This window comes from Lepus europaeus, chromosome 14 (assembly GCF_033115175.1).
Source record: "Lepus europaeus isolate LE1 chromosome 14, mLepTim1.pri, whole genome shotgun sequence".
In the NCBI taxonomy this organism is placed as follows: Eukaryota; Metazoa; Chordata; class Mammalia; order Lagomorpha; family Leporidae; genus Lepus; species Lepus europaeus.
The window spans coordinates 50,051,735-50,072,340 of NC_084840.1; the positions used below are offsets into that span (position 1 = coordinate 50,051,735).

General features: G+C 48.3%; 1 protein-coding gene across 3 annotated transcripts in view; it reads left to right on the forward strand.

Moving 5' to 3' along the window:
• Nucleotides 1-1,684: 1,684 nt before the first annotated feature.
• The window catches only part of TRIM67 (tripartite motif containing 67), a 48,306-nt gene continuing 29,384 nt past the window's right edge, over nt 1,685-20,606 (forward strand). For 2 of the 3 annotated variants that reach the window (XM_062211372.1, XM_062211374.1), the window contains exon 1: nt 1,685-2,728. In XM_062211372.1, the coding sequence (XP_062067356.1) occupies nt 1,685-2,728 (1,044 nt within the window). The remainder of the gene's footprint in view (nt 2,729-20,606) is intronic. The other variant, XM_062211375.1, reaches the window with a different exon arrangement.

The following is a 20,606-nucleotide window of genomic DNA, read 5'->3' on the forward strand; positions in this document are numbered from 1 at the left end:
CCTTCTGCCTCCCGCTCGGCCGGCCTCCCGATCCGAGGTTCCCTGGGCGGCGCGGAGAGAAGAGCCGAGCAGATCGACAGCCGGTCGCGGGTGGGAAGCTGCTCCCGCCGCTGGTGGCTGGCGCAGCAGAAGGGGGGAGATTATTCCATTCATAAAACTCACATCGCGGCCCACTGCTTCGCGTCGGCCCGCCGCCACCCCCGCAGCTGGGCAGGGCCGGGCGGTGAGTGCCCAGGGCCGCGGAACCCGGGATTCTCCAGGAGGCCCCAGTTTGCAGCCCCGGCCACGTGCGCTCACTCGGTCTCTCCAGATCGCTGACCTCTAGCGCGGATGAGCACCCTGGGCTGAGACGCACAGACAAGATGGCTTTGCGGCTCAATTCATAAATGAAACCCCCTCCTTTGAGTTCAGGCTGTCCGACATTTTGTGACATGCCTTTTTTTTTTTTTTTTTTTGGTTTATCATAGATTTCGGAAGCGACTACCCAACCCTACTGCATATCCTTTTCTAAACGACTGGCTTTTTAGGGCCCTGTTTATACAGTTTTCACGCTGGTGAGTGGGGAGGGAGGGGCATGGAAATGATGGCGGGGGCGGGGCGGGGCAGGTGTCCTAAGGAAAGACGCGATCTCCATCCCAATGACGAGTGGTTATTAACAACGGCCCTCCCTGCGAAACCCTTAACACTGCCCCTCGGCTTCCCTAGCAGCAGGAGGCGAGCCCTCATTCGCGGAGCTGGCGCCTCCCCGCCCCCTCCCCACTACTCTTCGCTCTGGAAATTACAACTCCTGCGCGCGCTGCGCGGGCAAGCGGCGGCGGCGGCGGCAGCGGCGGGGAGGCTGGGAGGGGATTCCCGAGCCCGCCTGGCCCTCGCCCTCCGCCCGCCCGCCGGCTGCAGCGTCGCGCGGCCAAGGTCAGAGGCGCCGCAGGAGCAGCAGCTGCTAACCAGGGAAGTGGGTCAATCCTGGCCGAAGGAAGAGAGCCCCAGGGCGCAGCGGTCCCGCGCTCGCAGCTGAAGGCGAAGAGGGCCATCTCCGGGCAGGTCGGGCTCCGCTCTGGTGGCCGCGGCCGCAGCGACCCAGCGAGTGGAGGCCCAGCTGTCCACAAGCTGTGAGCTTCCGCCCAAGCTGCTGCTCCGGGCGCTGTCCGCCGCCTCGTGGTGCTGAACCCAACGCACAGCAGAGCCTGCGCACCTGCCGGCTCACCTGCCGATCGCCCGGATAGGGGGCGGGGCGGGAAAAGGTAGTCTTGGGGCAGACGCCCTTCGCATCTGAGGTCTGGAAACCCAGAGCCAGCGGATAGGAGCCCGGCCGCTGGACCTGGTGTTAAGACGAGGCGCGCTGCAGTCGGCCGCGGCGCCAGTGCTGATTCATCACCTGGAGCGCCTTGCAGGCCACCGCCAGGGCAGCCGACCGGCCCCGGACCCCGGCCGCAGGTTGAAGCCGCAGGTGCAGGAGCCTCGCGAACAGGAGGTGAGGACCCCCTCCTTTCTCCTGGCCCCAGTCATCTTAGGGCGGTGGCCACAGGACAGAGGGGCGTGCCCCGGGCAGTGAAGTGTTAGTGCTCGTGTGGTGCCCTGGTTCGCGCCTCATCGGTGCTAACCGCGCTTGTCCTCCTCCGCCCATTTCTAGAGCTCCGGCCTGTTTCCCCTCGAGCGCCGAGGAGCTCGGGCTGCCGGCGCCGCCATGGAGGAGGAGCTGAAGTGTCCCGTGTGCGGCTCTCTGTTTCGGGAACCCATCATCCTGCCCTGCTCCCACAACGTCTGCCTGCCTTGCGCTCGCACCATTGCGGTACAGACCCCGGACGGTGAGCAGCACCTGCCCCCGCCGCTCCTGCTTTCCCGGGGCTCGGGGCTGCCTGCAGGCGCCGCTGCCGCCGCCGCCGCCGCTCCGACCCTGGACCAAGACGCGGCTGCAGGGCCGGCCTGCGGCGGTACAGGCGGGGGCGCAGGGGGCGGCCTGGGCGGCGGCGCGGGAGCTGCAGGAGACCACGCAGACAAGCTGAGCTTGTACAGCGAGACAGATAGCGGCTATGGCTCCTACACCCCAAGCCTCAAGTCCCCCAATGGGGTTCGGGTGCTGCCCATGGTGCCGGCGCCACCAGGCTCGTCGGCTGCCGCGGCCCGTGGTGCCGCCTGCTCGTCGCTGTCCTCGTCCTCAAGCTCCATCACGTGCCCGCAGTGCCACCGCAGCGCCTCTTTGGACCACCGCGGTCTGCGCGGCTTCCAGCGCAACCGGCTGCTAGAGGCCATCGTGCAACGGTACCAGCAGGGCCGCGGGGCCGCGCCCGGGGCCTCCGCTCCCGCGCCCGTGGCCATCTGCCAGTTGTGTGACCGCACCCCGCCGGAGCCGGCCGCCACGCTCTGCGAGCAGTGCGACGTGCTGTACTGTGCTGCCTGCCAGCTCAAGTGCCATCCATCCCGGGGACCCTTCGCTAAGCATCGCCTGGTGCAGCCGCCGCCGCCTCCTGCCCCCGCCGAGGCTACCTCGGCGTCCCCTGGCACGGCCCAGGGCGCCCCCAGTGGAGGCGGTGGCTGCAGGAGCCCCGGGGGCGCAGCGGCAGGGGGCAGTACAACCCGGAAGTTCCCCACGTGTCCCGAACACGAAATGGAGAACTACAGTATGTACTGTGTGAGCTGCCGAACCCCAGTGTGTTACCTGTGCCTGGAAGAGGGCCGGCACGGCAAGCACGAGGTGAAGCCCCTGGGGGCCATGTGGAAACAGCACAAGGTGAGTGAGCGAGCGCGGGTGCCAAGGAAGAAAGTGCGAGAAGGGTTCCTGGCAAAGGGTCGGCCAGAGGGTGAAGCAGCAAGCGCCTCTTCATTCATTCCACCAGTCAGTCATTTGACAGACACTGGCTTAATGAACTTGAGGTGCTCTGAGCTAGTTTGGGGATGGGAAGAGAAAGGGCAGACGGTTTAGTAAGTTCCTTCCCACCTCCCATTGTGTGATTCCACAAAGAGCCCCCAAAATGCATAAGCAGAGCTCTTTTACCCCCAAAGGTACCGTGAAGGCCCCTCCTGGTTTGAGCTATGTAAGATCCCCCTTTCTTCTTGGAAAAAACTTTTATTTTTTTTAAAAGTGTCTTATCACCTGGTTGCAGGAAAATGTCTAATGCCTTCTTATACTCTGCAAATCTGCTCCCAAAACAGGACAGCTTCTCTCCAAGCCCTCGCTACACACACACACACACACACCAGTTCACTTCTGAAGCATAAATTTTCCATCTCTTGCAGTTAGTCTGCATCACTTTCTACTTCCAGGATGCCTCCCAGCCTAAAGGGAAGATGTAATTCCTCCTGGGCCTTGTTTGAGCATTTGGTTGTGTGCCCTTTCACAAAGGGAGCCTGTTTTCTCCAGAGCCCTTCTCTTGCCTGGGCCAATGGGAGAGTGGTGGAGTCACTGAATAAACTCTTAGAAGACAGCCAGGCACACCTGCATTTGTAGGCTGTCCACAAGTCTTCCTCCCCTGAGACTTGAGGGGTGGGGGATGGGGGCGCTGCGCTCAGCAACTTATGGATGAAATGTGTCTTTGTATCTAGCGCAGGGGTTTGGGGGGGCAAGCCACCAAAATCTGGTCAGGCCCTTGATTGGGCCCCAAGGAAAGACTGGGGTCAGTTTTTTTAACATTCACCTAGATTTTTTTTCCAAAGGCCTTAACAGAGTGATTGGGCTCATTGCCCAGAGGCCTATGAGCCCTTATTCAAGGGTCCCTAACTGCACCTGCATTTCAGACAACAATGATTCAGTGCACTCTTTCTAGTAAACTTCCGCCCCAGAAGAGGCAGAAGGTCTCCAAACTGCCTGGCTGGAAATACTGTATGTGTTGGAGTGAGGAAAGGCACAGGAAAATAAAGTCAATTGCCAAGGCCATGCTGTGCCATCTGACTGGAAATAGGTTAAACGGGAAGTGTAGAAGAGGAGACTAATTGTTCACATATAGGTTTGTTGTTCATATATATATACATATATACATATATACATGGTATATATATAGTCTTACTGTATATAGTTTCATCTGTTACAATGAGCATATGTTGTTATTGTAATTTAACATTTTAAAATAAAAAGTAGAATCAAAACAAATTGGAAATACCTTAGAAATACACATAGGAAAGGGAGATTTGCATAGCAGATTGGAAAAGAAGAAATAGGGAGTCAAATCCTTCGTTTATGAGCAATTGGGGCCAATTTGCATTTCCTACCCTAAATGCATCTAGTGGGTAGAAGCCAGGGAGGCGACTTAACACCCTACGGTGCACAGGAAAAGCCCCCCAAACAATTAACTAGCCCCCAGTGTCAACGGCGCCTCTGGTGAAACCCTCCCTGCACTTATTCAGACCTGCCCCCAATTCTCAGGATTTACGATGTAGTAGCTGTATGAGTTTCAGCACAAATTTCAACCTACTGAAAATTATCATGGGGATTAAATATATAAAACTACTTGTTTAGCTTCTAGCACAGTACCTGGTCCATGAAATGTTACTAATTATCTTTATGGTCCCGATACTTAAAAAAATCATTGCACTTACAGAAGCCTATAGGGCAGCAATAAAGAGCACTTATTTGGCCTCATTGACTTGGTTACCTGGAGAAAAGGTGAGCTGGTAACTTCTGATGTTGTTAATGCTGGGTCCTAAAATAGCTCTCAGGATGTATGCCCTCAATTAGTTATCATTCATATGACATTCCGTGGCATATTGTTTCACAGTAATGGTAGCTGCCTTACTTAGTTCATCTTTTAAGTAATTAGACATCATTTTGCAAGTTAAAAAAATCATTTATAAAGAGGCTTTTTTATCAGTTACCAAGGCAAGAAGTATAGGTTCTAAATCTCACATTCCGATTTCACAGCTGTTAAATTTTCACAGCCGAGGGGGTCAAAACTGATCTTGGCTGTTACCACTCAAATGTTAAGAATCAGTGAAGAGCAGGAACTGAACAGATTTGAGGTGAGAATCTGTAATCATAAGCAAGTAAATGTCTTACATGGAAAAAGTGAGTCTGATGATGAGTCGCGCCTTCAATCATCAAGGTCATGTGGGGATAAATCATTGGTCATCCCTGGCTTGGTGTCAATAGCAGCTTTTTTTATTATTATTATTATTATTTCTATCCTCAACCAACAATGCAAAGTTATGAGGAAATACAAGAAGCAGGTATGCTATCTACTTCAGGAAGTGGGCAGGATAACCTGTGGGGATAGGACTGTGCGGGATCTGTCATCTCCAGTGCCACTGCTTCAGGGATCTAAGACAGCGTCCTATCCTCAGGAGGAATGCCACTTTGGGGCAAACCTGTTCCTGAGAATGGGTGGAAGCTCTGCTGTTCTCCTTCAGCGGGTGCCATTGTTTTTCTATAGAAGGAGAAATTCTGAGTGCTTATTATGAGCATCTCAAGTAGGAGCTGGAGATCAAGAGAAGAGACAAGCAAGGGAGCCCTGGTCAGCCTTTGGTGGGTGGGCACTTAGACCACCGTGTGAACTGAGCATGGCTACTTTTGCAAAATACACTAGTATATTCCATTTCAGACTCCTAGTGTGGCAGTTTAAGTTCTTTAGTATACCTCAAGGTCTGTGGGTTTTTTGTTTTGTTTTGTTATGCCTAAAAATCCTGGAACTCATGGAAAGTCTCCTTGGACTAGGAAAACTAGAATTGGGACAGCAACATTTTCCTAACATTCCTGTGATTGGAGAAGCCTTCATCAAAGCCTGGCTTTAACTCCTCTCTGGCATACCTGATTATGTGATTCTTAGGTAAAAAGACATAGAAGTGACACTGAAATCTATTTTAAAACGAGACTGATTGTCACCTTTTAAAAACAGTGTGAAAAACGTTAGTCCTTGGCGAAACACAATTTTATGTGATTCTTCTGGAAGAGGGTTAACTGTTTCAAAGAACCTCTGATGTGAAAAAATTCTGTGTTCTGTGAAAAGCAGGACAGGGGAGGGGAGAAAGGAATTCTGGACAAACGCTCTTTGCTGCTTTCCTGGAACTGAAAGGAAACCTATTCACTGTCTGGATTTCCTTTTAGTTTGTGACATCGTTGTTCTATACAGAATCAGAGAGAACGTCTTGTCCAGTCCTTCTCCACTTCTGAAGGGCCTGTCCAGGTTGTGGTAGAGATTGTGACAGTCATGCCAGAGGGCCTGGGCAGACCTTGGTGAGAGCTTCAGCAGATTCATCCTGCCCTGCTTGGACTTGCCCTCTGCAAAGCTCTTTATGGCAAGAACTGTAAGGGACTTAAATTTTTTATTTTCTAAGGCTGGCTCTTTCCGAATAGAGGTTATAAACTGTAGCCTCCTTGATTTGCCAATAAGGAAGGTTGAGGTTGGCAGTGCTTGCTAAATTGGCATAGTAAGTTGTAAAATAATTTTGTAAAACACGGTCCCTTATTGTCCCTCAGTGGACATTTTGAATAACTATGAACATACAACAGGATGCTATATATTTTTTAAAGATTTACTTACTTATTTGAAAGGCAGAGTTACAGAGAGGCAGAGAGAGAGAGAGAGAGAGAGAGAGAGAGAGAGAGAGAGGTCTTCCATCCACTGGTTCACTTCCCAAATGGCCACAACAACTGGAGCTATGCTGATCCAAAGTGAAGCCAGGAGCCAGGAGCTTCTTCTGGGTCTCCCACATGGGTGTAGGGGTCCAAGGACTTGGGCCATCTTCTACTGCTTTCCTAGGCCATAGCACAGTGCTGGATCTGAAGTGGAGCAGCTGAGACTCAACCAGTGCCCATGTGGGATGCTGACACTGCAGGCGGCGGCTTTACCTGCTACACCACAGTGCCAGCCGCAGGATTCAATAATTGTACCTGAACAAAAACAGATGCACATGACATCATCTGAAGAGTAATTATGCACATGACATCATGAAGAGTGGTTGCCAGCAAGCTCTTAAAAAATGAGGAAAGAGATGGAGACACAATCCTTCTCTCATTCAGTTGGAGTGGGGCCGTAGGAAAAGGGAATCACAAGCAGAATGAGTGGGGCATGCATCTGGTACAGTGGTAAAGACACCACTTGGGACACCTAGATCCCATATCAGAGGACCTGGGTAGAGTCCTGGCTCCTCCAATGCTGATCCAGCTCTTTGCTAATACATGCCCTGGGAGGCAGGGAGACCCAGGATGAGTTCTGGGCTCCTGTATTCAGACTGGCCAAACCCCAGTTGTTGCAGGCATTTGGAGAGTGAAGCAACAGAAAGAAGATCTTTCTCTCCCTGTTTCCCTGCCTTTCAAATAAAATGAAAATAAATAAATATAATTTAAAAAAAATTAGAGCGTGAAGTTGGGGAGCCAAAGTGCTTTGTTCAGAACAAGTAGGAATGAAGAGCTTGATCTATGAGAGCAACTCGTGCTGCCCCTCCAAGGGGAGAGGTGGGCTGGAGGACGCAGAAGGAAGGGTCTGCAAGGACAGGGCAAGGTGAGGGGGCTGGGGAGCCCAGGAGGGGAGACGTCTAATAACACATACATCAGACAGGAATGTGGATGCCTGCCAGTACTCCCTCCAGAAGGGGGGTGGGCCTTAGTCACATGTCATCTAAAAAGTCTGTCCAGATGGTGTGTAGTTTAAAAAATTAGGTCAAGGTTGTGTTAGAATATTTAGGCAAATATTGCGCTTACTCCATCCCTCACTCCTTGTCGGTAGTTTGGGTGATTCTGCCAAAAAAACAAAAACCGATGACATATAAATAATCAGAAATGACAGGCTGCCTAAAATGAAGAGTAGGTGCTTACCATCACTCAATAAATTATTTGTCACCACAGAGTGGCTTTGCCTATCTGCTGACTATGTACTCATATAACTAAAAATCTCTAGCATTTCCAATAATGACTTAAAACTAGATACTTCTTGACTACCACATCCTTTTCCTGAGCTTATGCCTCTAATGAGTATTTAGTCTTCAATTCACCTATTCACCTAATTTCTTTCTTTCTTTCTTTCTTTCTTTTTTTTTTTTTTTGACAGGCAGAGTTAGACAGTGAGAGAGAGACAGAGAGAAAGGTCTTCCTTCTGTTGGTTCACCCCACAAATGGCCGCTACGGCCGACGTGCTGTGCCGATCCGAAGCCAGGAGCCAGGTGCTTCTCCTGGTCTCCCATGCGGGTGCAGTGCCCAAGCACTTGGGCCATCCTCCACTGTCTTCCCTGGCCACAGCAGAGAGCTGGACTGAAAGAGGAGCAACTGGGACAGAATCCAGTGCCCCAACCGGGACTAGAACCCAGAGTGCCAGCGTCACAGGTGGAGGATTAGCCTAGTGAGCCATGGCGCTAGCCAATTCACCTAATTTCTTATCTAGTCAATAAGTCTTGGATGCCTGTAGTACACCAGGCACTGTCTTAAGCCCTGAGGCCACAGAAGAAATTATTCTCTTCCTTAAAAGAACAGAAATCTAGTCCCAGAGAAAGAAGATGCACAAGAGAACAGATACAAAAATAGCTAGGTAATTTCTGATGGTGAAAAGTGCTAAGATAGATGTAAAATCAACGTGATAAACAAATACTTAGGCAGACTTCTTTGGTGGGGAAGACTAGAAAAACACCTCTAAGGAGGATGTGCCCAAGCTAAGACTTGAAGACCAGGCATGACAGAATCAGACAAGCCTGGTTCTGAAGGCAGCGATGTGTTCTGGGCCGATGTGTTTGGTGCCTCATGGAAAAGATGCATTAAGAGGCAAACGCAGAGAGTGAGAGGACATCTGGCAGCCACGAGTAACACTGGATTTTATGGTCAATTCACCGGAACCCACTGCAGGACTTTATGCTGAGGAATGGTGTGTATTTTTTTTTTTTGAAGGTGACTCTGATTATTGTTTATAAAATGGTTGGTAGGGAGACAAGAATGGAAGAAGGAAGACCAATCCGAGACTGCTGTGGTAGATTGGGCTATAAATGTGGGAACTTGAATTAGGAGAGAGGCAACAGAAATGGAGAGAAGTTTATGTATTTGTTTCCCCTGAGTTTCCTGGACTTATGTCTTTTATAATTTTTGGAAAAGTTTGTCCACTCTCTCTTGAGATATGTTTCAGCTCTATTTTCTCTCTCTCTCTCTCTCTCTCTCTCTCACACACACACACACACACACACACATTCTTCTGGGGTTTCAGTGTCATGCATGCTACATTATATGACACTGTCCCACAGTTCTTGGATGTTCTGGTTTTTTTTTCTTCCCATTCTTTTTGTCTCTTCATGTTATAATATAGATAATTTTTATTGACTCTTCAAGTTCACAGATTATTTCTGATTAACCCCTATCCATCTGCCCTCTACATCTTCCCAATTGTCCTGTCCCTTCTCCAGCAAAAGGGAGCCTCAAATGGTAGGCACCCAGGGCAGTTTTCTGTATCTCACCCAGGAAGAGTTTTTTCTTTTACTTTAATTATAAGGGGTCTTCACTCTGCTCAGGGTAGGGCTAGAGAAATGGTTTTCTTTCTTTTAAGTTATGCTGTATAAAATTTTATAGAGCCCTACAAGATGTATTAAAGGCATTTTTAAATAAATTGATAAGGGGCCTATGATGTGGCACAGCAGGTTAAGCTGCTGCCTGCATGCTGGCATTCCATATGGGAACTTGTTTGAGACACGGCTGCTCCATTTCCAGTCCAGCTCTCTGCTAATGTGCCTAGGAAAGCAGCGGAGAGTGGTCCAAGTGCTTAACTCCTGCGCCCATGTGGGAGACCTGGAAGAAGCTATAGTTTCAGCATGGTACAGCCATGGTCATTGGGCCATTTGGGAAGTGAACCAGTGGATGGAGGACCTCTCTCTCTCTCCCTCTCTGTCTTTAACTCTGCCTTTCAAATAAATAATAAATACATCTTTTAAAAATAAATTGATGAATAAAAAAGCAGTTAGCTTGAAAAAACCAAAGAGAACTAGACTCCTGTTGCAAACTGCATGAAGATAGTCCCCTACTTCTGAGTGGTGCCCCAGTCACTGTTGCAAAAACTAAATGCTATTTGGAAAGAAACAGGAATCTTTTCAGCCATTGGAATTGCGCTACTGCTTCCCATCATTCCCATATGGTAAAGAGACTCCAAGAGGAAGATTGTGGCTGGTATAAACAGCCCAGTCATTCATCTCATTGCACTCCTTTCATGGGAACAGCCTTACATCCCAGCTACTTGTTTGGAGGGTATGATTTTTTTAACCTCTCAAATTTGTTCTCCTTACCAAAGTATCTACAGTTATCACTGGTGAATGCTTGTCTTCCACTCAACTCTACCTTCCCAGCATAGTTCTGCACCTGTTGGAGCCTAATGGCAATGTGGAAATATACAAAGGGGGATGTCAGGGCACACTGAAGGCAGGAAGACCCTGCTAGGTGGTGTCAGGAACAGTAAGGGATCTGAGATTTTGGCCTACTCACAAGCTAACCAATTAGCTTGCTACCGTTCATGGGAGCAGCCCGAAAACATGAGACTGCTGAGCCAAAGATAAAGAATAGTTTCTTACTCACAGCAATGGAAGTAGTCCAAGTGTCAGCATGCTTGGGCCACTTCCAAGAAGATGAAGAGAGCTGATGATGCCTGCACACGCAGCAGTGGCATTACAAGAGATGATCCCTAAGCCTAGTGAGCCCAAGTGTTTTTGAAAAAGGCAGTAACATGGAGTCCCGTGCTCCAGAAGGAGGTGCCGTCTCTCTGTTCTAAAGCTGTCCTCTGTACAGACATTCCTGGACACGTACTCCAGAGCCAGCAGCATTCAGTGCCTCACTTGCAAGGCACATAAGTCACCAAGACCCATGAAAAATCATCTTCCACCAAGAGGATTAATTAAATCAACATTTTAATCATCCTCAAATGATTCCTGCCATTTGGGCCTTGTAGGCACCATAGATTACTTCCTGAGGCTCCTCTTGTTCTCAAACCATCTTGTTTCATGGTCTCAGGGCCATCTGGGTAAAGCAGGCAGGATCTGTGCTGACATATGTCAGGTTTCATGTTCCGTTGGGGTTTGCTGGGTGTCACGGTGTGGTTGAATGTCTGTGAGGGGGCCCAGTTAAAGCTGAACGGGAAGAGTGGCTTTCATTTCTGAGTCCATCTGTGTCCCCTGAAGCGTGTCAAGGGAAACCGTTTCATGGTTTCCATGTTACTCAGAGTAGGATAAGCTCTCTTTGAGCACCACTGTAATCTACTGGCTGAGATAGGGGCTGTGGATCCACGAAGGGGATGATTTTACAACCAACCTAATGTGGGTACATCTAATATAAAGCGATGGGTAAGTGCCTTATCTTTCATGTGAATCAGCTGATGAGAGAACGGAGGGGAGAAGGCAGTTACTTCTGCCTGAAGAGTGGGAAGGGAGGGGAGGAAAGAGTAATGAGGGGGAGCCTGAAGACAAGCTTCTGTGTGAGCCAGGGTTATGAATGGTGTGTAGTTTTTTTGTTTTGTTTTTTTATAACTTTTTTAAAAAAAGATATATTTATTTATTTGAAAGGCAGAGTTACAGAGATGAAGAGGCAGAGAGAGAGAGGAGGGTCTTCCATCTGTTGGTTCACTCCCCCAAATGACCACAACGGTGGAGCTGGGCCGATCTGAAGCCAGGAGCCAGGAGCCAGGAGCCAGGAGCTTCTTCTGGGTCTCCCACGCAGGTGCAGGGGCCCAAGGCCTTAGGCCATCTTCTACTGCTTTCCCAGGCCATAGCAAAGAGCTGGATCCAAAGTGGAGCAGCTAGACTTGAACAGCGCCCATATGGGATGCCAGCACTGGAGGCGGTGACTCCACAGCTATGCCACAGTGCTGGCTCGATTAGTTTTTCTCAGTTGGGAAAAAAAGAAGAAACGTAAGTATGCAGCATTGTATGCAGTGTTAAGAAAAATGCTTAAATCTGATCCCTACTTTCAAACACTTATTATCTGCTGTGGTAGAGCACTAGAGGTTGACACAAAACGGAGAGACATTGAGAAAAGTGGTATCATGTCTAATAAAAACAAGGGAACGTGAATCACACATTCTTTTAGCATCTGAGACTTACAGAAAACATCCTGGATCTGGGAACAATGGGAAATAATGATGGGATAAAAGGATTCTGGAAGCCACATTGAAGGGGACATCTTGTTTGATCTTCAAAGAATTAAATTTAAGCTTCATTTAAATTTCATTGAAGAACCAGAATAGCCAAGCTGTTATCCTTTTGAAGATTCTTGTAAATTATCACCATTTTTCCCATTTGCCAATAAAACCTAGCAGAACAAAAACCTGTTGGACATCTCAGTTTGTTTTGCTAAGTTAAGGTGATAGAGGTGAGGAGAGATGGAAAAAAAAAAAAAAAAAGGAAGTGTGGAAACTGGCTAAGAAAAGAGATTCAAGAGGAAGGTGGCAGTGAAAGGGGATTAAAAATAAGATTGGATAAGAAGCTGATTTTGGATTGGTCATTAGCTCTAGCCATTTGAAGACAGGAGGACTTACCTCTGCACAAGAAATCTAGGAAGATGGTGTCCAAATGAAAGGACCAATGAGAGGAAACTCTGGGACAAATTCTCAACAAGCACAGTTGTCATAGAAACTGTTTTGTTATGGTTGCCAGAGAGTGGAATTGGCCTAATCCTTAATCCTAAATCCTAAATCACATTCTACTCCAGCATTGGTTCCCAGGTGATGAGCACCTCACCTGGCTTTGTTCAGCAGATAGCCCAGGTACATTGGGAAGTTAGGATTCTGGTCAATAGCTTTGCGCACCTGACAGTCTATCCCAGGCTTGTGCAATCAGAGCATGAGCTGGGTTGATCTCTGGTCTCTGACCGTTCTTCGTGTGAGTATGACTTGCTGTGCCACATTTTACTTTTCTGCCAGTGGATATTCTCAAGGTCTTTCCAGACACGTATACTCTCGACAGGTTTAAAAATGAAATCCCTTGACTAGACTTTCTGTATTTCTACTCATGGTGTCTTATAGCTAACAGAGACTGACAAGAGACCTTTCTTTTTTAAAAGCAGCTTTTTACATGACAAATGTAAATAACCGTGTACTTTGAGTGACTTGAGAGCAAGGGCTGGGTCTTTCTTATCTTTGTATGTCCAGACCCAACAGAGTAGCTGGCACCAGATAGACCATATTGAATAGGACTTAACACTAAAATGTATTCTAATATCAATTCTATAAATTATGATTTCATTTCAGTCCTTTAAAAGTACCTGTTGAATCACAGAACAGGGTGATTGATAAATGAAAGGTCATTTCAGGGGATAGTATGAAAAATTAGGAATTTTCTGAGCTCATGTTAAAAAGAAATACCCATATTTAAAAGAACCATTAGTGTGGCTATCTTCTCCTCCTTTTTTCCTCCCTTTTATTAGTTTATTTAATTTATTTGAGAGAGAGACAGAGAGAGGGAGATCTCATCCACTGGTTCACACCGCAAATACCTGAAATAGTTAGGGCTGGGGCCAAAGCTGGCAGCCAGGAACTTGATCCAGGGACCCAACTACTTGAGCCATCACCTGCTGCCTCCCAGGGTATGCATTAGCAGGAAGCTGGAATCTGGAGTAGAGCTAGAACATGAACCCAGGCTCTCTCATACAGGACGTAGGTGTCCTAATCACTAGGCTACACACTCACCTGCCTTCCCTCCCTTTGTGTGATAGTGGTGTCAGAAGCCAGAAGCTAGCTGGCAGATGTTACGGTGACTTTTCCTAGAAGTTAGTACTACTTCATCATGCCCAGAAAACACACTGTTTAGTTTAGTAGACTGACATTACTGAAATCGTTAGTGCTACCAAGGCAGTAGAATGCAGGGAATGAAAAAACTAGCTGCCAGTTTTCAGTACTGAAACTCTACCACTTGCCATGGTCATCACCTAGTAGATGAGAATGCATTTGAAGGACTTAACACAGTGCACAGCACGTATTAAGTGCTCAGTAAAGGAAAATGATGATCACAATTATTATCGCCAGGTCAAGGCTGGCATTGGTGGGAAAGGAGGGAACTGTTTCCATTCCCTCTTAACCATTGCACCCTCTTGTATGGGACCGGGAGGCAATGTCTGCACTAATTAACATCTGGCTGTTGTCAAGGCCACTTGACCACATCACATTGAATGCATGCCTAGACAGATCTATTCCAGGTTTGCGTGGACCAACTTTCTGGTCTATCATTGACTAATGCAATGGAAAGAGTACTTGAACTGAAATAAAAGACCTGGGTTCCATTTGGAACTATATGGCTAAGACTGAGTTAGTTGCCACATAACAGTGCTGTCAGATGAAGCTAGTAAAGGCACCTTTCGGACATTCAAGGCACTCAGTTCATTGCAGTCCTCCTCAGCTTCTTGCCTGAAGGCATAAGGAATTTCACCTGCTTCGCCTCTTCTCTGGTAACTCAGTGCCCATTTTTGTGACATGATTCCATCTTATGAATGTATGTATTAAAGAATGACTTATTAGAAAAGGTTATACATCCTATGTTAGTCTTCTAAGGTTGCACAACAAATTGCCACAAAGGAAGGGGCTTAAAACAACATCAATTTATTCTCTCATACTTCTGGAGCTTGGACGTCCAAAACTGAGGTATTGGCAGGCCTGGGTTCCTGCTGAAAGCACTAGAGAAGGCCTTGTTTCAAGCCTCTCTCCTAGCTGCTGGTGGTTTCTTGGCTTATTTCAGCAAAACACCGATCTTCACATGGATTTCTCCCTCGGTGCATATGTGTCTGTGTTCAAATTTCTCCTTTGTGTAACGACACCGGTTATAATGGATTAGAGCCCATTCTACTCCAGTAAGAGCTCGTCCTAATTGATTACATTAGCAAATAAGGCCACATTCTGTGGTAGTAGGGGTAGGATTTCAACATGTGGATATTTGTGGGAGAATTCAAGGTATAACATATAATAATATTAATCATTGGTTAATGTTCCAGTAATGGTTACTTTGGGTGGAGAAATGAAATAAGAAAAGAGCTGGCAATGGAAAGAAAATTAAGTTACTAACCCAGGCAGGTTAAGCCAATTGTTTCTTTAATCCTGTTAAACTATTCAGCCAGATTGCTCTCCCATGGATCTTAGATGCCAGGGGTTAGCTGGAGAGAATGGAGACTTGAACTAGGGGAAGGAGGCGGAGTGTTAGGTGGGTGGTGCTACACAACTGCCAATCTTTCCAAGCCTCCTTGACCTTTTGCTCAATTTTTAATTCCAAGGAGGTGGTGTATTGGTCTGTTTTCCATTGCTATAACAAAATACCTGAAGCTGGGTAATATATAAATAAAATGGGTTTGTTCCACTCACAGTTTTGGAGGCTGAAAGTTCAGATTGGGAGGCCCTATTAGTTTGGCCTCTGGTGGCTGACGTCACAGCATATGAATGTGTGAGAGGGGTCTTGTGGTGAGACAGGGAGCCAGCAACTCGGGAGGAAGCAGTCTTGCTCTTTTTTTTAATTAATTTATTTTTTTGACAGGCAGAGTTAGACAGTGAGAGAGACAGAGAGAGAGACAGAGAGAAAGGTCTTCCTTTTCCATTGGTTCACCCCCCAAGTGGCCGCCAGGGCTGGCGCTGTGCCAGTCCGAAGCCAGGAGCCAGGAGCTTCCTCCTGGTCTCCCATGTGGGTGCAGGGCCCAAGCACTTGGGCCATCCTCCACTGCCTTCCCGGGCCACAGCAGAGAGCTGGACTGGAAAAGGAGCAACCAGGACAAAACCGGCACCCCAACTGGGACTAGAACCCAAGGTGCCGGCACTGCAGGCAGAGGATTAGCCTAGTGAGCTGCAGCGCTGGCCCAGTCTTGCTCTTTCTGTAACAACCTGCCCTTGAAAACTAACCAAGGTTAGTTTATTTATTTTTTTAAAGATTTATTTATTTGAAAGCCAGAGTTACACAGAGAGAAGGAGAGGCAGAGAGAGAGAGAGGTCTTCCATCCGCTGGTTCACTCCCCAATTGGCCACAACGGCCAGAGCTGCGCTGATCCAAACCCAGGAGCCAGGAGCTTCTTCTGGGTCTCCCATGCAGGTGCAGGGGCCCAAGGACTTGGGCCATCTTCTACTGCTTTCCCAGGCCATAGCAGAGAGCTGGATCAGAAGTGGAGCAGCCGGGACTCAAACCAGTGCCCATATGGGACACCAACACTGCAGGTGGCAGCTTTACCCACTATGCCACAGCACCAGCCCCCAGGACTACTTTAGTTCCTTTTGAGGGCAGCACCTCCAATGACCTAGCACCTCTACTAGTCCCCATCTCTAGAAGACTCCACCACCTCTCACATCATCACACTGGGGATGAAGCTTCCAACACATGAACTGTGTGGGATATGCCACATCCAAGCACTGGCAGGTGGCATCCTGCTGGCCTAGATGGGGCCATGGCCTGTCCCTTGTCTGGGTGCAGGCAATGGTCCTGGGGCCCTGATTTCAGCACTACCAGGCTGTAGGGAAAAGGCAATATTTCAAAGAAAATTCTGGATACTGGTAAGAAGGACAAGTGGATGATTAACAGCAGGGAAACAACAGTCCCCACAGTTGTGTCAGGCAGCTTCACCGGAGCCTCATTAAATTCAGTATAGTCTCGAACCCAGGGCTTTCCATGCATGCTGTCACTTAAACCTGTGGACTGTGTATCCTGATCCCTATTCACGGAAGGCCATGAAGAGGGGAAGACACCTGATATTGGAGTGTCTGGAGAATTCTGAGTCCAGTAGGCCAGCTTGTGGTTCCACTGTCTTCATTCCTGGCCATCCTCTGCTCTTCTCAGTAGTAAAGAGTCTTCATCTGAATCCCGCTTTGAGAAAGGGGTCTCCCCACTCCATCCCGCCATTCCTACGCCATCCTGTTTTGGAGAGGTCTGACCCTATCTTCAAGAATAGTCCTGGCCAGCGCTGTGGCTCAACAGGCTAATCCTCCACCTAGCGGCGCCAGCACACCGGGTTCTAGTCCCGGTTGGGGCACCGGATTCTGTCCCGGTTGCCCCTCTTCCAGGCAGCTCTCTGCTATAGTGCAGTGGAGGATGGCCCAAGTGCTTGGGCCCTGCACCCCATGGGAGACCAGGAGAAGCACCTGGCTCCTGCCTTCAGATCAGCACGGTGCACCAGCTGCAGCACACCGGCCGCGGCGGCCATTGGAGGGTGAACCAACGGCAAAGGAAGACCTTTCTCTCTGTCTCTCTCTCTCACTGTCCACTCTGCCTGTCAAAAAAAAAAAAAAAAAAAAAAAAGAATAGTCCTATCGTGAGGAATTCAGCATATGATATTCAGGTACACAGTCAACCCCAAACACCTGCTGTTAAGGCTGGCCCAGGTGATGCCACATAGCTTTTCCAGGCTCAACACTGTGGAGGCCTCTGGTGGAAGTTTGGGTGGTGGTGGTGGTGATGGAGAGGTCTTGCTCAGGCTGCCAAAGAACATAAGACCACTCCCCTCCTTTCCTCCCTCCCTCCTCCTTCCTTTCTTTTTAATTTTTGCAATAACATACTTTGAATTTACTTTATAATCATAGGCATAATAGTCCACCATATATAGTGTTTGACAACTGAAAAGTAGAAAAACCGCTGTCCCACAGGAATATAGCCAAGGGCTATAAATGATTAGCAAATCATAAGATGTCAGTTTCACTCTTACACATTCTGGTTTTTTGGTTTGTTTTATACTTTATATATTAGCTACCACAAGTCAGAGAAAACATATATCTGTCTTTTTGGGTCTGACTTATTTCACTAAGCATAATGGTCTCCAGTTTTATCCATTTTCTTGCAATATCAGGGTTTCGTCTTTTTTTATGGGTGGGCATTATTCAAGATGTGTATTTACCACATTTTATTTATCCAGTCATCAGTTGATGGACATCTGGGTTGATTCCATATCTTAGCTCTTGTGAACTGAACTGTTATAAACCTGGGGGTACAAATAATGCTTTCATTTGCTGATTTCATTTCCTCCAGGTAAATTCTCGGGAGTGAGATGGCTTTGTCATATGGTAATTTTATTTTCAAACTTTTTAGGAATCTCTATACTGTCTTTCATAGTGGTTGTACTAGTTTACATTCCCACCAACAATTCATTAGGGTGCCTTTTTCACCACATACTCACCAGCATTTGTTATTTTGATTTTTTATTATTTATTTGAAAGTCAGAGGTACACAGAGAGGAGAGGATAGGCAGAGAGAGAGAGAGAGAGAGGACTTCTATCTGCTGGTTCATTCCCCAATTTGCCACAACGGCTAGAGTTGTGCTGATCTGAAGCCAGGAGCCAGGAGCCAGGAGCTTCTTCCAGGTCTCCCACGTGGGTGCAGGTGCCCAAGGAATTGGGCCATCTTCTACTGCTTTCCTAGGACATAGCAGAGAGCTGGGTAGGAAGTGGAGCAGCTGGGTCTTGAACCGGCCCCATATGGGATGCTGGTGCTTCAGGCCAGGGCATTAACCAGCAGCGGCCCCTATTTTTTGATTTTTGAATGATACCATTTCTAACAGGTGAGGTGAAACCTCATTGTGGTTTCTAGTTGCATTTCCCTGGTGGCTAGTGAACCTGAACACTTACATCTTTCTAAGAACTACAATCCGACTGTGTATTGTCCCTCCCACCCTCAGCTGTATTAGGACCCATGTTCAGTGGGGCTACACTGATGTCCAAGGTACTCTTGGTCCTCCTTTCTTCCCCCTACACCCTTCTCTGTGTCGGGTAGAGCAGGGAGGGAGTGTTGATCAGTGTCTCTTTCTCCCATGGCGAGGGCTTCTGGGCTTCACTGCCGCCCTGGCTCATAGCCCAGGATGACAGCAGCATTGCTTTGTCAATGATGGCGAAGTGACTGTGGTAGCGATTCCCTAGGCAGCTGCACATTTGAAATCTTAGAGGGGCAGAGAGTGGAGCCCAGATCTGACAAAGCCACTGTTGGCACTCAGGCAGCCTGCTGAGCGTGCAGAACGCCAGGGACAGGGCTCTGTTGGGAAGCAATGATGCAGCTAGAAGACGGAGGACTGTCCTGGCCATAAATCTGAGGGATTTTGATGGGAAAACAGCCTTGTCCTCCACCCATATTAGTTGAGTATGTACAGGGCAGTGTAACTGAGTGTAAAGAGCATGAGCTTTGGATTCCAGAAAACCTGCGTTTGAGTCTTGGCTCCACCACTTACTAGCTGTGTTACCTTGAGCAGATTATTTCAGTTCTCTAAGCCTGGGTCCCCTCTCCTGTAAAATGGGGATGACACAGCATCTCCCTGATAGGTTGTAAAGGATCAACTGAATTAGGCTTGCAAAGAGCTTAGTGCTTAGTGATTTGTCAATTGGTAGTGCTGTTGCTCTTGATAGGCAGTCCCCAGTTGCTGCTGATCTTATCCCAGAGGCCACTAACTCCAGCTTGCGGCTGGGTTCAGGTAGCCAGAGTTTGACCCTGTGGAATAAGAATGCCATCACTTTCAGAAGATCCACCATCCTGCCCTCTGCAGGTGGAGCTTTGTTGGTAGATGTTGGTTCTGTGGGTGGATCTCGTCTTGATAACTAATTCATAACCCCAGCTGTCAGTTGAAGTAGAAACTGTGGGGAGTTCATTTTCTTCTTCTTTTTTTATTAAATTTATTTGACAGATAGAGTTAGACAGTGAGAGAGAGAGACGGAGAGAAAGGTCTTCCTTCTGTTGGTTCACCCCCCAATGGCCGCTATGGCCGGAACTATGCTGAGCCGAAGCCAGGAGCCAGGTGCTTCCTCCTGGTCTCCCATGCAGGTGCAGGTGCCCAAGCACTTGGGCCATCCTCCACTGCCTTCCTGGGCCACAGCAGAGAGCTGGACTGGAAGAGGAGCCACCGGGACTAGAACCCGGAGCCCATATGGGATGCTGGCACCGCAGGCGGAGGATTAACCAAATGAGCCACGGCGCCGGCCTAGGGAGTTCATTTTCTTTTTTTTTTTTTTTTTTTTTTTTGACAGGCAGAGTGGACAGTGAGAGAGAGACAGAGAGAAAGGTCTTCCTTTTGCCGTTGGTTCACCCTCCAATGGCCGCCGCGGTAGCGTGCTGCGGCCGGCGCACCACGCTGTTCCGATGGCAGGAGCCAGGTGCTTCTCCTGGTCTCCCATGGGGTGCAGGGCCCAAGGACTTGGGCCATCCTCCACTGCACTCCCTGGCCACAGCAGAGAGCTGGCCTGGAAGAGGGGCAACCGGGACAGGATCGGTGCCCCGACCGGGACTAGAACCCGGTGTGCCGGCGCCGCAAGGCGGAGGATTAGCCTAGTGAGCCGCGGCACCGGCTGGGAGTTCATTTTCAAAGTAAGGTATTCAGCTGTGAGTAGAAAATTATTCACAACCAGCTTATATAAACCATTAATTGTTAACTATTAATAATAGCTTGCAGATGTGTGGAAAGCTACAAGTAGCTAGTTAGCATAACAGCTAAGTTAGAATCCACACAGTACATGCACCTGGAAAGTGCCAAAGCAAGGAGGATGTTGAGCAAATAGAATGTTAGAGGTGGTTAACTTAGCAAAACTAAAGCAGATGGAAATAATACTTAGGTGATGTCTGGGAAGATTGTAACCCCATAGTACTCAGCGAATGAGGAAATGGGAGAGGGACCTGCATGCTAGAAAATAAATTGTTTGCTGTGGCTTCACTGGGTGTGCCTGCCTGCCAGACACCCATTCTTGCAAGATTGTTAATAAAGTCTCACTTTCACTGCACTTCTTGAATCCAAGTCCATCCTT